Source organism: Hipposideros armiger, unplaced genomic scaffold, assembly GCF_001890085.2.
Source record: "Hipposideros armiger isolate ML-2016 unplaced genomic scaffold, ASM189008v1 scaffold_147, whole genome shotgun sequence".
NCBI classification, from domain to species: Eukaryota; Metazoa; Chordata; class Mammalia; order Chiroptera; family Hipposideridae; genus Hipposideros; species Hipposideros armiger.
In genome coordinates, this window is record NW_017731497.1 from 969,080 (window position 1) to 986,740 (window position 17,661).

The following is a 17,661-nucleotide window of genomic DNA, read 5'->3' on the forward strand; positions in this document are numbered from 1 at the left end:
AGAAGGGAGGGAGGGAGGGAGGGAGGAAAGAAAAGAAAGAAAGAGGAAAGAAAAGAAAAGAAAAGAAAAGAAAAAAGAAAAGAAAAGAAAAGACAGCAACTTTTCAATCATGTTGAGAAGGAGGCCACTATCAAAGCAGATACAACTCAAATGAAACCAGAAGCAGCAAAGTATATTAGAACCTCACTCTGGATTTAAACACATGCTTGTTTTTTTTTATGCCTTTAATAAATGTAGGATGTCCAGATCTAAAGCCAGTTTTCTGAGATACTTTTCTCTGTCGCTACACCAGTCCATCCCCTTTACTTTCTCAACCACACCCACTTGGATCCTAGGCTTATTTTCCCCTGATATCACTTCAAAACCCACGAGCGTAACCCGGCATAAAAATTTCACCTTCCAATTCCCTGTCAAAAATGCTGCTCCATCATGTCTCCAGCCTACCTGCCTCTCCTGGACTCCAGACCCTTGTTAAAATACGTTTTTTCCCCTGATTCCACAGGTAGCATACTACAATGTTCCCTGCTAGACCCACATTTCCAACTACCCATCAAACACGTCTCTGGCACCTCCAATGCCCTACCCCAAAATGGAATCCATGTGTTCTCCCCTCTTCACATCCCACACCACACAATTCCAGCCAGTAATTCCACCCAAGTCTGAGACTGACTCCTGTCATTACCTCCGTCATAGGCCTACAATCCCACCTTCTGGGAAATTCTACCTCAGAGCCTACCTCCTCACCCATTCAGGTCCCAACCCGCAGTATGTCTCTCCAGAACTACCACAAAGATCTCCTACCTTGGCTCTTTATCGACACTGTCAATTCTCTACCCCAACTTCAACATACTTATACAATATCTTACCAAAAAAAAAATTAGTATTTTTCACTTGCTCAATATTGTGCCATAGGAAAAGGCCAAAAATACTTAGCCTAGCCCCTGCCTATTTTCTCCAGCCTTATCTCCTAGTCCTCGCTAACATACTTGCACGCTTCGGCTACGCTACACCGCTTGTTCACGCTACCTGAATGTGCCATGAACTTCCACCTTGTGTAACTTGGCTTGGAATGCCCTCTCACTTTTTTGCCCTCTAGGCAAATCTCTCCCCACTTGTCCAAAAACTAGACAGATGTATCCACCTCAGTGAGCATTCCCTGGCTCCTCATAAGTGTCTTCTCCCTCTTCTGTGCACTCTATATTTTGTAAGTGTCTCTAAGAAAGCACTCTTCCCATATTTTGAAGCTACAGGCTAATGCGTCTTTCCTGCCTATCAATTCCCTTAATTCAACTTAGTATCTCTATTGATCAATATGGGACTTGGCACTTAGTAAGTGCTCAATAAATACCTGAGGGATCAATGAAAAAAAGACAATATATAGCATTACCTTTAAACATCTGAAGCTTTCAAAGAATATTAGATTTCTTTGCCTCGTTCCAATTTTCCCTCAGCTGGCTCATCTTTCATATATTGATTCTGAACTGCAGCGTCACTAGCATCCCAAGGGCATTCACTGAGTGCTCAGGGAAGAGACAGACATCTGGGACAGAAGACTCAGGACAATCTACAGTGCTGCCCTGAAGGAACTGAGACCAATGAGAAGAGAAACACAACAGAGGCAGCACAACGTCAAGTCAATAAGGGATATAACTAATGAGCGGTCAAACCAGAGTGTGTTTGCTGCTAAGAAAATAATAATGGAAAAGACCAATTAATAAAGGATGTCATCCAACATCATGGTAATTTCCATCGTAACATTTTATTCGGCACAATATGATATCGATATTTTTCATTAAGGTTTGCAGTAAAATTTCTCCACCAAATATATTCTTCATCCTGATGCCAGGTATTGATGCTATGTACTCTCCCCTCAAATGCTCACTGGAGTTTAAAATCAACATTGTTGATCTGAGATCATGATTCTTTGGACCAGGTCTTTCTGAGGTCCTAGATGACCAAGCAGTGGTGTTGACAATGCTGCATAAACACAATCCTAGAATGAGAGCAATTAAGAGATGGAGGCTACCAGTAAAATCCCTTCTGGATGGATGGCCACTGTGGGAAAACACAGAGAGCGTCCTGGAGGCAGCAATCCAGGCTGGAGAGGAACCAGGTAAGTCATTAGGTTCTCCCTGGAGATACCATCCTAATGGTTGGAAACTCACAGTTACTGCCAAATGACCCCTTGATGTCAGTTCTCCTTGAGGGGTGAAGGGATGAAGTCACCAGAAGCAAGTCAACGTGTAATATATTCGCGGACTTTTAATTTATACATCCCACTGGGAACAGACCCATTTGATGTTGCCTCCTCAGATCCTGTTTCTGCTTTCAGGGTTAGCTTATGACTTAAGGCATAAAAATGTGCCTCTGTCTTTCTGTTGTGGAAGAAGTTGTGTGGCCAGGGCCCTCCCTTGGGAGACAAATGACCAAATAAAATGACCATAGTTCTTAGGCCCTTGATACTTCTTCCCGAATTTAAGAAATATCAATTAACAGAAGTTCTCAGACATGATAATGAGGATGAAGAGGTTGGAAGAAATATACAAAGCCTTGTTTTCAAACCTTGGCCTTGATGCTATTACCGACTTGTCCTGCCAGAAGTGATATCTGTCCTCATGCAGACTAGCCAACTTGTTAAAAGGCAAACATTTTTATGACACAGTCATGTATCTTTTTCTTGATCTGCCTGACTGGCATAGCATGTTTGTGTGTGTATCTGCATATGTGCATGGGTATGTGTATGTGTGTGCATGCATGTATACACATTTCTATTTAAATATATAAAAATTCACTTTTTCACTGAACAATGGCTTATCTTCATTCACTGACTTCAACATTATAGGATTGGGGCTTCTCAGCTAGAGTCTGTTTCTTAAAGACCATCTACTCTGAGTCTGTATATGTGTGTATCACCCACACAATCACAATACAAATTAGACAAAATAGATGCTTAATGGTGTAATTCACTTTACAATGGCACTATTATTACAGCTCTACTCTATTTTCATTACTACTGCATATTAGAATCAGCTTCCAACATGTCTGAGTGAAGAAATAAAGCAACCCAACCACAGTGCCAATTAGTTCTATAAACGTCATGTAGTACATCAAAACTACAGCATTTTCACGGCATCCCAGAAAGACAGATTCAAGTTTTGGTTCACTTCTTCTAGCTTGCTATGCTTCTACCCCTACTATACTTTGACCTATCCTCGGCAAATTACAGGCAAAAATCAATAAAAGACCCTTAGCGAACTTAATTGCTTCTCTAAGAAAGGATATAATAATCCATCAGCACACCCTTACCTTGTGCTAACATTATTTTCCTGGGTTTACCCAATACCATTGTGTACCAATAACTACTCTTGCTCATGCTGCTCTCTCATCAGCTCAAATACTGTAAGAGCAGAGCAATTTCAAGCAGGTTGTGAGTCTCTGAGAGTATTCCTTGCAAAGTGCATGTAAATTATTAGATTACATTACAAGTGAAAGACTCAGCAGTGGGTCACCATAGTGGAGCATTAGTGTAGAACAAGTTGAATGGAACGCTTGCAGACAAGCTTCTCCAATGTGATTTTTTTGGGCAGCGAGAAGAAAGTGAGTACAAGGGTAGGGAGGGCAAGGAACGATGGGCTACTGCAAAACGAAGTGCGACAGAGCACTGGAGCACAGTGGGAAGAGGGAGAGCGCTCCCCAGACTCAACAGCTGAAGGGGGCAGCCTGCGGGTCCCATAGGAATGGTGGGGGCGGATGGACGGGAGTAGCCAGGCCTGGGTCCTCCTCTGGCCCAGCTGAAGGTGTGGGGTGTAATCTCAGGGAAGCCCAACAAGTGATTAATAGGGTTAAACTTAAGTGATGTGTCCTCGCTTGGCAGGATCCAGCCCATGGCAGCTGAGCTGAGGGCCTGGCGCAGGATCCAGTCCAGGAGAGGAAACTGGCAGTAAAAGGAAAGGCTTCAGGACGCCCTGGCCCTGGACGCCTGCTGATTTCACAGAGCAGCCAATCAGAACCAAGGAAGAAGGCTCCAAGCAACGGGACCGAAGACCTGAGGAGGGTCCGGGGGAGCGTGACTAGAGGGCCCGACTGCTCCTACACATGCTTCAACATCACCTCTGTCGCTGAAGCCACACTCGATGTGTGCCAGACACCCTGCCAGGTGCTGCAACATGCATAATCTGGTGATCCTCTCACCCACCCTGGGAAGCCGACACCATCACCATCCTAGGTTTTCAGGTAACAAAAGAAACAGACTGAGTGGTTCAGGAACTTACCTAAGCTCCCCCACAGCAAGCACACCTGGACCTCTAGCCTATGTCTGTCTCCCTCACAGCAGGCTTGTAACAACCACGCATGCTGTCACCCAACACATCCAGCCTCGGTCTGAGTTGCTCAAGACTGGAACGGGCCTGAACCTGCCACCGAGAGGAGGGTTGGTGGATCCAAGAGAAACAGCAGTGGGACAAACAAGGGCAGCTGTGTCCAAACCCAAGGCCCAGTTGGAAGAATAAGCAAGCAGAAGCTGCGCTTGCAGAGCTGGGAAGGGCGAGCGGAACCTACTGAGAAAGCAAACGGCTCTGCAGGGTGGTGTGGGAGAGATTACCTGCACAGTTAGTGGGCACGTACTTTTTGCAAGGCACTGTGCAGAAGTAAAAGAAGAATCCCTGCTGGTCGTCTGTGGGAGACCACGCTCCTCCCCCACAAAATGACACTCCAAGGCAGCGTAGAGGAGCCTGGCAAAGGAAGAGGTTCCATGCTGACTGGATGAGCAAGGCCCACACGACGGACTGCTGTGAAAGACAGGGTCATGTGAACTATGGGAGGAAGAGGGTGCATCCTATCCAGAGAGTAGGATTTCAATAAGCAAAGAGAGGCGGGGACATAAGATGAGAGAGTGGGTGAAGGAGGAGGGGAGGAGGGTGAAGGCACACAGAAGGAATAGGGGTGAAAAAGGCCAAGTCCAAGACACCCATAGAGGAAAACCATCAGAAGTGTCTAGTCCAAGGTGACCAAACAGCAGGCTACATTGAGAAATGCCACCACCAGAATGCAAGGTCCAGGCTCAGCCCTCCCCTGTGCGCTGCTGTATCGCACTAGTGCCTGGCACATACAAGGTGCTCAGCAAATATTTGGTGCATGAAAGAATGCCACCCTCGTGTTTTCGTAGTGACATCAACTCCAAGCAAAAGGGGATTCCAGGATTTACATTCTGAGTCGGGCTAGGCAGAAGCATGCCTAAATGTAATGGGATATTAATAAGCGTGTGCTGAAAGTGGCATGAAGATACTGTTAGATTACAAATAATAAGTATTTACATTATTTTCCCTCCCCCACCTCCTCCCTGAAATCATAATGAGTAACACCTGGAGTTCAATACCGGTTACTGTGGCAACCCTGCCTCCCTCCCTGCCTCCCTCCCACCACCAGCCTGTGGCCACAGAAAGGCAGCTTCAACTCATGCCCAGGACAGGGTTTTTCAAACTGTAGGAACAGCCCATAAGCAGCTCATGAAATCAGTCTGGTGGCCCGTGACTTGTATGTTGTCTTTATATAATAGAGCAAAAATAAGTGTATCACAGGTAAAGCTTAAGTATTTTATGTGGAAAGTTTATTTCAAGTGTGTGTGACAGTGTGAGTGTGAGTGTGTGTGTGTGTGTGTGTGTGTGTGTGTGTGTGTGTGTGTGTTGGCTCACAATGTAGTATGTTTTCTCATTGGAAGTCACAATACAAACACTTGAAAGACATTGCCCTAGACGGGCAAGAAATGCCAATAATGGGACACTCCTTTTCATAGTCAAGTCCAATGACCTTTGTCTTTCTGGCTGAATATGACTGTTAAAGGTATTGCTCTGTAGGCCAATACACTTGGTCCACTCTGAAACAGCAAGAAATCCTATACAACATACTAACTTCAGAATTAGTTCCTCCAAGGTATCCCAGTTTCACAACACACACACAATGTATTTTGAAAACAAATTTATTTTTTTTCTAGTTACAAAACTAATACATGCATAATGCAGGAAACTGAAATACAGAAGAGCACAAAGAAAAACAAACTCAGATAATCCCACCATCCAGGGATGCCCACTCTATCATTTCATCATTTAGGTGGCATATGTAAGTCCATGTTAATGTGTGTGTGTGTGTGTGTGTGTGTATACATACACATATACAGAGGGTGCCAAAAGAATGTATACACATTTTAAGAAAGGAAAACTGTATTAAAATTGTAATACTCAATGTATACCAATAACAAAAGATGAATACAAATCACATTTGACTTCTGCAATTACAAGAGGTGCTCAAAGTGGTTACCATCAGCACCCAGACACTTCTGATTACGGTGAACTGCTTGAGCAACGTTGACCAAAGTGTCCACTTGTATACATTTTTTTGGCACTCCTGGTATATATACATATATATGTATACACACACACTCTATAGTTGTTACAAAAAGGATATCATTCTGTGCACACTACTATGGAAGCTGTTACTTTTCACTAAACAATAGATCATAAACATTTACCCCGTCAAATATTTTTCTACTTCAATATGATTTTTCCTGGCTATGTAGTGTTCCATTTGCAAACTTGCTCTAGAGCATCTCTATAAAAGGTACAACGTCAAACGTTCTGCCTTGAGGAAAGAGGATCGCTGCCAAGAGACAGCCTCGCACACGGCGCCCCCTGGCTGCATCTAGCGCTAGCGAGTACAAAGGACAAGATATTCAACTGGGTATCCTGTATTATACTTTCCACTAAGCCAGACCATGAGACGCAGGCACTATTTTTGCTGTGCTGTAGAGTGGCTTTACTGACATAGCCACAAGCTCACTGGCTAATTTTTAATTAATAATAAAAATACCCAGTGGGAATTTAAAAGAGTAACAATTACTGACAATGCCCCACTATTGATGCATAGCCAAAATAACTTGCGCTTACCTAAAGCTGGATTAACTTGTGTACGTGCCTTAATATCCTCAGGTGGTTTTTCTGGGTAGGGGCAGAGACTTGATTTTGCACCTTACGGGAACTTCCGAGCATCCTAGTACAGCACACAAGCGGAAGTAAGAGAAGGTAAGGAAGTGGAAGACTAGTGTTCTAGCCTTGCTACGTACTAGGAATGGGACCTCACACACATTATTACATCTCTGTGAATAACAGTTTAAATGAGAGGCTAGACCAGATGATTTGTAACGCCCTTTATGGCTCTAACAGGTTTTATGCTAATAAAACATGACCAGTGGCAGCAGCATCTCTCTCTTTCTCTCTTTCTATATATATATATATATATTTTTAATCTATCTATATCTATTATATATATAGCATATACATAGAGTGACCACCACATATCTAACATACACCCCCAAGTTCAAGATCAGAAAGTGAGCTTTAGAAATGTCAAAAGCCCTTTCAGTGTCGTTATCGGTTCTACTGATCCTCTGTGGGGCCTCAAGAAAGTGATAGAACCTCACTAATCTTCACCCTTCTTCCTTCACACTGTGAAATTTTACATCTTCTGAGTTGACAGCCTGGTCTATGGAAACTGCTCACTTTTCTGCATAAACGAGCTCATCAGAAGTGGTTCACGGGCGCCAGGAATGGGGAAATACAGCTCTGGCAATTTCACCCTTGTCATCGTCAGTCACCGAAGAGGATCACTAAAAGAAGAATCATTTCTGATTACTGAAGTATTTCACTTGCCTTTGCTGTCACAATGCTTCATTAGCTGGACAGTTGAGAGTTATGGCCACCTCACTCTCTCCCAGTTGCCCCGTCCTTTCAGACAGAATATCCCCATCACACAAATGTTCCTAGGGGTACACGCTATATTGTTACTGTGGCCTGCTTACCATCCGCTGGTTTTATTACTGTACAGTGAAAATGAAAAGCAGTGTAGTTTACTGAAGAGTTTTTAGACTTGCTAAATACATCCTTGTTTTTCTTCTGTGATTTGTATGTTGAAAGTCCATTAACAGTCGCTCCTCCCCATCGCTGGCATGGATCACATGGGATGATATAAGCCTCTCTGCTTCTGGAAGGGCAAAGTCACATCTGGCTGCCTTTTCTCCGTCTTTGTCCATTTCTTCAGGTTTCTTTAAAACTAATTGGAAGAGTCAATAAACACGCCCACCGGTTCCCTTAACACACTAGGAAGCAGATCATCATGCCCTTCAGACCTGTTCTTGTTCTATGTTTCCAAGTATTCCCTTACCTGCCTTTGTCAACTGGCATTCTCGACAAGTTCATCGTAACTTCGCAAAGTGTCAAATTTTCCTCTTTTTATTGCCCTTGTTAAAGATAATTTATAATTAGAAAGGCACGTTCCGAGCCATTTCAGAGTCAATGCTAATTTCATTTTCTTTTGCACAGAAGTCTCTTTTCCCTCTAGAGATTCCCTTCCTTCATTCACAGCCCCCACGCCCCAGCCCCAAACAGGCATTCTTAATCTCTGTATGCACTACTCCATTCCCCTAGTTCACCATTCTTATCTTTTCCCCCAAATACTTCACCTAGTGAAACACACTTTAGCTTGTAGTTCTCCTTCCTTCACTCCACTTCTGAGAGAAATGTCTGTGTCTGGAGATTGTAAAGTCACCTTCAGGAAAGAGGCATACAGTTGGCTGTCAATTAATCAGGATAAGACAGAAAAAACTACATCATGTGCAGCTTGGCTTCTCAGTACATGCATTTATGCTTTGGGACTCAAGAGGATTTCTCCCACACAACCTAAAATTCATATTTATGCCTTTTGTTTGGCTATAACTAATTCTCTACCTAGCAGCATAGTAGTTAATAGTCTGGGTTATTTAAAACAGTAATTACCATACCTCATCATAAATGTAAGTGTTGGTCCCTCAGTTCCACCCCCATGCTGTTTCACCTCTGTTCTTTGCAACCTGCCCGTTTATCCTTGGTGGCATTCTTTGATTATAAAATAAGTCAAATGATTTCATATTCTATAATTTTTATTCCCACATCTAGTTTGACATACAGATTTTAAGCCAGTTTATTTTCCCCCATTAAGCACAGACCCAAATGTCACCATTCTTGTCACGTATACAATTCCATCAAGTTTCAGAGTGTCATTTATACACAATTTTATTTCTTCTTACTTCTTTCACACACGCCTACCACTTACGTACAGCAACTTCACTACATTCATATTTCATAAACTTCATCAGTATTCAGCCAAATCCTCCCCCAAAGAAAACCAGGTATTTTTAACCATGCGCTGCCTTTTTCACAGGCTTGAGGATCCCAGACTAAGTGGCACCCTTCCTTGTGCCCCGAAGAGTTTCATATAGTATGGTCTGTTTGTGGCCCTAGGAACTTCCTAATAATTTTTACAATCTTTAATGTAGTTCATAATCAAAAACTCAAATGCCCACTAATACTCCTGGAGATGGCGTGGGGGTGGGGGATGATAAATCCTCTACACCAGCGGTTCTCAACCTTCCTCATGCCTCGACCCCTTAATACAGTTCCTCATGTTGGGTGACCCCCAACCATAAAATTATTTTCAATGCTACTCTATAACTGTAATTTTGCTACTGTTATGAGTCGTAATGTAAATATCTTTTTGTTTTCCGATGGTCTTAGGCGACCCCTGTGAAAGGGTAATTTGACCCTCAAAGGGGTCGCGACCCACAAGTTGAGAACCGCTGCTCTACACCATGATCTTTCTTCCTCATTTTCAGCCTCTGATTGCACTTCAGGGAAATCAGCACTGTACTGCAACTACCTGGGACAGCCGGAGCCCTTTAGCCCTTTCAAGGATGTGGAAAACCTGTGCTCTCAGCTGTCAACAGACACTGCAAAGGGCTCCCCAGCGGGCCACCAGGGCCTCAGTTCTGCGGACAAGATAATCACCAGGAAACCACAGCACCACGCATGGTCAATGTGCCACAGCACATAATGTGATAAGACAGTTTCTAATAATGATGTGTCAGTTAAGGCCATAAACATCTGTTAGGGGAAAAAAAATTGTGCTACCATCAACACAAGGGGATTGTTACCTGTAATTCCTCTTAACATTAGCATGTAAAAGCTGGAGCAAAAAGTGAGCCTGCCTAAGCCATGAGCTATGGCACATTGATTCTTCATCACGCCCCCATTTCCTTCTTCTAAGGATTTCTTTAGACAAGCCCCTTGATGTCTTTACTACGTAAGTAAGTAGACCAGTAAATAAATAAGTAAATAAATAAGTAAATAAATAAATAACTGGGATGTCACAAAAGAACACCAAGACTCCCAAGCTGAACTTCCAACACAAAGACATCAAAGATATCAAAAGATAACTGCAGACTATCATTAAGTTGAGTGGGATGGTGCTGGGAAAGTCTGCCTCTGCCGGTGTTGTCTCAGCAATGTTCTTCCTCCTGGTCCAGGAACCAAAGCCTAAGCTTGGAAAAAGTGTTTCTTTGTGGGGGGAATCTAAATGTTCTTTATTAATATTCTTGAAAGTCTTCCTTCTAACCCTTGAGTTTCCTAATTTTCCAGATTTATGAACCCTTTACCAAAGACACCCCCTTCAGCATATCTCAGGAGGAGGCAGAATTAGCCGGCATTTCTATCTACCATTATACAGGGGAGAAGTCACATAACGCTATGATACTACAGTACACACTTTATTTGTGAATATAAGAGACTTCCTGAATATTTGAGAATGATTTTACATCCTCTATAGCTTTAGGGAAAGAACCGTGGGTCTAGACTCAGGTTGAAATTTTCCCATTAGAAAAAAAACCCTCCATTAACCAGACTCAACTAATTAAAGTGAATTTCTATTTTGCTACTTGCAACTTAGAGAACAAGGGAGGCAAATAAAATATACTGATATCAAGGATTAGGAGGAAAAAAAAAAAAAGAAACAATTTCCAAGATGGGATCAGGATAGATTTGGTCCAACCTCTGACACCGTCTCCACATACAGTTCTATAATGCACCATCAGAATTCATCCTCAGAACAGTGACCTTGTGGTACTGCAAGATCCTCAAACCTCAAAGACAGATTCAGTTACACCCTCAATGTTCTATCTAGGGTAGGAAAGGGAACCAGCACTTTTAAAAACATATTTAATTTAAAAAGACCAAAAAAAATCCACAGTTAGCCAAAAAAGTAAATTCATCAGTCATGCTTTGGCACCCTTATAGAAAAATCATGGTTTACCGCACAGTAATCAACACTTGAACACTGATTACCTGGAGAGTTTTTTTCTGAAGCGTTAATTCAAAATGATTCCATTGTATTTATTTATTTTTAACATACAGGTTAACAAGATGAGTGAAAATTGTAACAGCTCAATTCCAAACCAACGCTTCCCATTATGTAACATAAAAACAAAACAAAACACAAAAACATAAAAACATTTTTTAAAAAAATGATAGAAGAGAGAACACCAGAGAGAGATCCTAAATTCTCAGCTGGGAAGACAGACTCCATATTCAGAAAGGTACTCCCCATTCTAGGTTAGTGGCCTGGAATCCGAAGGCCTTTCAAAGCAGGCTCTTCTTGCTCAGGAGGAACTTAACACTAATCTGGGGTGAATGCGTCAGGAATCTCCTTGAGGCAGCGGATGCTATCTACCTCCAAGTCCTTTCACATTGTCTCATGGAAGACAAAGCGAGCGAGCCACAGAATATGTCATATGAGGAAAGCTGCATTTTCTATAAAAAATTTTTGGCACACGAGCTGTCCCATTCCGACTCTTTCTCCAGACACCTGAAATGGAGTTATGTATTTTGCTTCTGCAGACACTGAAGTACATATATAAACTAAGAAGCACAATTTATCAAATAGGCTAGGAAGATGGAGAAGAAAGGAAAGGCACACTCAGAAAAAGTAGCATATGCTGTAGAGACCTTACCACTCCAACAGAATTTCTGGTAACATCCAACATCACAACTTCCTAAAGACAAAAATGGGAGCATCTGGAGAAAACTGTGCATCTTAACTCAGAAGTGACAAGAGTATGGCCCAAGAAGCCATGGCCTGGTCTCACTCGAATTCCAAAGGTCAGTTCTGGTGGGGAGGTGTCAGCTTGCTTCAAAAAGCGATTCAGCTGTCACCCCAAATCCTCAGAACAGCTTCATCCAGAGGCACAACTATTGCAATGGACATTCTTGTACCTCCCTGCACCCCACTTAGGAGTTTGTGTGGAAGGGTCTCATGGTAGGAGGATTTACACACAGGCTCCATATTTCAGTATTAGAAATCGAGACATTTTCTAAAGCCCAGGGCTCCTTGTAATGCCAGTAGGCTTTGGGAAATTCCAGCAAGTGACTAACATGAGAAGAGTCTGCTATAAATGTTTCTCAGCCACTGAGGATTTGACTTCTGGATTAATAATTCAATTCTTTTTAAGAAAGAAGGGGGACACAACAGAAAAGGTTATCATAACTATTATCAAATGCATTTTCTAAAATTATTCTATTACATTTTTAAAGGGTATAGTTATAAATGTTTTTATGAGCAATTTACCGGAAAATTAAAGTCCCTTAGTTTAAAAAAATAATTATTCCATCCCTCCGGCAAAGGATTTTTATCCCAGCCAAGAGCTCTTTCAAACTAGGAGGCATCATTTGTTCACTGAGGAGAGCTGGGTCCACGGAAGAAAAGTTGCTCTGAGAATCAATCTCTAGAAAGGGTGCGAAATCGCCAGACAAGCGCACCTACCAGAAAGTGAAATCAGCCAAGACTGAAGGGGGGAGGTGGAGGGGAAACGCTTTTCAGAGTCGAAGGCATGTGTGGCTCTAGAGGTCCTCAGGGCTACAAATAAACTACAGGCCTTGTTAACTGATTTTAAGTCAATTTAAACTGAGCTTCCAGGGGGTTCGATCTCAACCCAACTGAGCTTTTCAGTGTTAATCCCATCTTTTGGTTTCGATTTTTCCCTTAGCTTGGCCCGCTCTAAAAGCATTCAACCTTCAGCGCTGGTGTTCCAAACCAAGTGTGTGGCACACGGCCCTGTGAGGGTAACTTAGTGAAGTAAAATATGTAAGCTTCTGGCATGCATATAACAATGAAATTCTGGAAAAGGGTTTTGAACAACAGTTATGTCACAACGCTCATAGCTCCCTGAAGTCCCTGAAAGCTTTGTTAAATTAAAGATTCGCTGCGGTTTTTTTTTTCTTTTCTGCTTCATTCTTACTTCCCATGTTGCCTTTTTCCTTTCTGTTTTCCCTTTCATTCTGCTGTAAAGATGGGACTGAATGACACCAGCCATCATTAATAACACCTAGAAAACGAAACAGTTCTCATGAACACTGCTAACATTCCCTGCCCAGTTTGCAGGAGAAGGAGCGGTCGCCTTTCAGATTAGAAAGTCACAGATCAGATTTTGGAAACTCCTGCACTAACACACAGCCCATTCACACGTGGCTTCCCAAGGAGTTTGGAATTCAGTAACAGCTTTAAGTCTACCTAGGTAATGTCTCATGAGGTCACCTCAATGTCATGAGAATCCAGACCACAATCTCTGTGGCCTGTAAATGTTGGCTGGCTGGAAGCTAACCCTGCAACCCCTCTGGAAAGCATCTCCCAAATCAGAAAGCTTCTCACTTCACCCAATGCCAAGAAACTCCACTCAACCCTCCTTGAGGTTGAAAATACTAATTATAAGGTGATGATGTTTGGTTTTCCTTTTGAGTTGTGAGCCTTTATGTTTTAAGTATTAAAAGGCCTAATCACCTAGTGTGTAGGTTAATTTCTTTCCGATATTGTAATTTATGCAACATTAATACTGGATGCCAGCTCCAATTTTCTTGCTGCTTACACTCTGTGAGCCGACTTGCATATTCTGCCAACTCCATTACATCATCTGAAAACCCAAACATTTCCCATTTTCAAATCACTCTCATCTACCAGGCCTACTTACACATTCTCTCTTTTTCTCCCTAGCTCACACACACACAGATTGGTGCCCCTGAGGAGTAGACACTACATCTGAGGTTAAAGTCTGCAAATGCACATAATTTCTGGAAGCTATTACTACTGCTGTGTTAGCTAAAGGATGCCTCCATCTCTGACCTTCCTTTTTCCATTCAGACTGTTATATAACCTAGTGCCTGCGTGCAGGATGTGAGTTGAGTGTTTGGGCCTTACCTCCTCTCCCTCCCCCCATTAAATCTCCTGAGGGATGGACAAGGGGTTGGTTCAAAGAAGAGTGAGTGGAGGGGTGACCCTCTAGGGGACAAAGGGATATGGGTCAGCAGGTCAGCTACGCAGGATGCATCCCACCCCTCCTTTGTCCCTCTCCCCTTTTTGCTGAGCCTGTGGGGGAGGGGGTACTGAATGCCCCAGCGTTATATAATTTGCAAAAACAGCAAGTTACAGATTTGCTAGTCGGTTCCACAGCCTGCCACCCCAGATCTCTTGCAAGAACACCTTCTGGCAAGAATGACACCTGAAGATGCTAATGATACAGGGGGTGAGGGTAAGACAGAGGGGAATGGCGGCTCAAACCAGAAATAAGTGCGGCTTCCTATATCCCCCCCAGCCAAAAAAAAGAAAGAAAGCCTCAGAAACACATGAAGGGGATTTTCTCCAGTATTTCTGATTAACCCTGTTACATAACCCACTCGCATTCCAAATCCACCGTCTCAGGGTCTAAATATACTCTTTGCAGCCAAAAGCTGTCCACACACAAACTCACCGAGCTAGCGGCAGGTCCAGGCCCCCAGCCCTGATCCCCCTCCCTTTACTCCTGGCCCTGGCAGCCCCCCACCCCTTCCGCTCAAACCGCGGTTTCCTGTGTTCACTCTTCGGAAATCGCCCTTAATTAAATGTTTTTCGCGTGTGTCATCCTGATGGCTTTTACTGTACTCGAATTCCGTGAATGGGAAAGCGCCCGGACAGGGGGTGTGGCTAAGGTGGGGGGGAGGATACTGTAAAACAGCCAACACATGATCAGCCATATTTCTACCTCCAACTATAACATCGAGAGGAAGGGAGCGGCTCCCGGGGCCCCCACTCGCCTCTCCCCAGCCCTCCCCAATCGCCGCCAAAAGCCGAGTGGCAAGAGAAGGGGGCACGCTGGGCCGGCAGCCAGTGTCCAAGCCGGGACTGGAGCTCCTCTCTGTCCCCAGCCCTGGGCTGCTCGCGGGCGCCTGCTTCCTCCGGAGTGACAGGCGTGATTTATACATTATTTACAACAGTAATTAAAGCCGTAGCTTCCTCCCGTTCTTCGCAAACTCCGGGCGCATTCAAATAAATAATTCCCCTACCCCCAAGAAAAACCCCAAAACAGGTTCCAACACCTTTAAGAAAGAGGGACAGAGTTTTCCCGAACACTCCACTTTAGGAAAAAACAAGGAGGGGGCAATGGAGCCCCTCACACCACCACCCCTCCCTCCTCCGCCCCCCCCCCAACACACACATACACACACTCCAAAATGAAGAGTAAAAATCTCCCTGGGAGGGGGCAACATCGCTTGCACTATCCAACCAGCATTCAACTTGCACTGACCATTCCCAGGTTCTTGCAGAAACGCTTGGAACCCGAGAGAAGGGAAGGATTCTCAGGGCAGAAATAAGTTTGGGTGCCTTTCGAGCTTTCTTTTTCTGCTTGTTTGCTTTTGTAGGCACTCACTCCGAATGCGCGTGTAGCGCCCCAAAGGACCGCCGCCCTCCGAGCGCTGGCGCGCACACGCCCCCCCCCCCCCAGCCCCGGCGTGGGGCTTCGAACCCCCGGTCTGCAAACTTGCGCAGCTCCCCTCGCTGAGCCCGCCAGACAACTTGGCGAGCACCTCGCGCGCCCGCTCCCGCTCCCTCCAGCCCTTCTTCCAAATCCCAAGCCCACTGCTGTGCTCCGGAGGTGCCTGTGTTGCTCCCAAATCTAAAAGAGCCCCCTTTTCACCCCCCCGGGACTTCCCTGGTCGCTAACTCTTCCCATCCCCTTTAGCTCTGTGGGGGGTCGAAAACACAAACCTTCTAGGGCAGCCGGGGACGAACTGTCAAGAGGAGAAAAGGTAAAGGGGGAGGAAGGTGGCCATAAACAGATTTTTATTTTTTCCTTCTTAAAAGGACACTGCCGCTTTAAAAGTTTCTTCCCGGGCCCCCACTTTCCGGTTCTCCGTATTTTGGGGGAGCGTATTTAATTTGGGCAACGCGGCTTTCCTCCTCTCTTTGCAGAAAAATCAAAGCCAGGGGGTGAGCCCGCCGGCTGTCAAGCCTCCTGCCGCCTCCCCCGCCCCCCCTCTCCTCCTGCAACCCGAGAACGGGCTGCAAAAGTTTGCAACATTTCTGGGGGGCCGAGGGGGGAGGGGAGGCGATTGCTCCAGGCTCGGGGAGCCGCCGCAGGCTCGCGCGCGGCCCGGGACCCCGCGCCCCGGGCGCCTGCTCCCGGCCGCCCCCCGCTCCGCGCCCCGGCTCCCCGCTGCCCCCTCCTCAGCCCCTCTCGCAGCCTCCTACCTCTGCTGGTGCTGGAATAGCTCTGTCTGCGCACCGGGGCGGGCGGCTCGCTCTTGCGGGCGGATTCCTGGTTCAACGGGGTCTCCCTGGAGCCGGCGGCCGCATCCGCGCCGCTGCTGCCCGGCTCGCTGGCGGCGGGGTCGGGGGCTGCCGGAGCTGACTCCATGTTTTTTCCCAATGTAGAGATCGCTGGAGATGGCGAGCTCCGAGACTCCCTCTATCTTCTGTTTTCAGAGCAACTCTATGGTACAAAAAAAAAAAAAAAAAAAAAAAAAAAAAAAAAAAAAAGGAGAAGGAGACCAGGGAGAGCAGGAGGGATAGAGCAGGCGGTGGCGGGCGGGTGAGCGAGAGCGCTAGGGAGCGCGCGGAGTGTGTCTGGGTGGACGTGTGTGTGCGCCCGAGAGGGGATGGGAGGCGGGTCTGGCCACAGGCAGCGCTAGCGAGAGCTGCTCCAGCCGGCCCCCACACCCAGATTCCCCACCCTCCAGACCCCAGACCGAGCGCCAAGGACTGGCTGCCAATTTTGGGAGGTGGGGAAAAGAGGGGAGGAGGTGGGGAGAACCTCCAGAGCCCCAGTCCTCCCCTCTCCCCAGCCCAGGGACAGAAATTAAGATCGGCGAGATGATTCTGTGCCTACTTCTGAGACTGTCTGGGGAACAGAGCTCGTCCCCATCCGCAATCAGCCTGGGAAGAAACAAATCCTATAATCCACGTTGAGCAACTGCAGGTGGCCAGCTCCCTGCCAGCCCAACCCAGCCCAGGACTGAGGAGAAACTAAAAAGGAATAGACTTGGACTTGACACCCCAAGGAAGGCGGAGGATGGAAGGACCCGGCACTTCTGACTTTGGGATGGGATGTCCAGTGGGTTTCCAATCTTGGTTTGATACATCTGTGTGTCTACAAGCAGATTTTTGTAAGTCTAGAATCTACATGGATAGCCAGTTTCTGGTGTGGTTGAAAGAGGTCGCTTTTAGCTCCTTTGCTGTTTCCTCCGTGAAGAATCCAGAAACCACTTGGCAGAGCAATTTCTACTGAAGAAAACTTTGGCCTGTTTGGCTGATGACTATCTAAGCTGGATGCATCTAGTTCATGCATGGCTGCTAATTGTCAATCCCCACTGTTACTTTTGCTATTAAATGTACAGTCTCATCCATAAAGTACATACTAGAGAGGCGTTAATAATGTCTGGATGATAAAATTCAGATAATTAACAGCTCCTAATAAGTCACATCATTGTAGGCATCATTCTA

At 45.2% G+C, this 17,661-nt stretch overlaps 1 protein-coding gene across 1 annotated transcript in view; it reads right to left on the reverse strand.

The window, feature by feature from the left end:
- RORA (RAR related orphan receptor A) overlaps window positions 1-16,677 on the reverse strand; it is a 753,832-nt gene extending 737,155 nt beyond the window's left edge. The window contains exon 1 of the mRNA XM_019650786.1: window positions 16,411-16,677. Coding sequence (XP_019506331.1) covers window positions 16,411-16,576 — 166 coding nt within the window. The 5' untranslated portion in view covers window positions 16,577-16,677. The remainder of the gene's footprint in view (window positions 1-16,410) is intronic.
- Window positions 16,678-17,661: the final 984 nt, after the last annotated feature.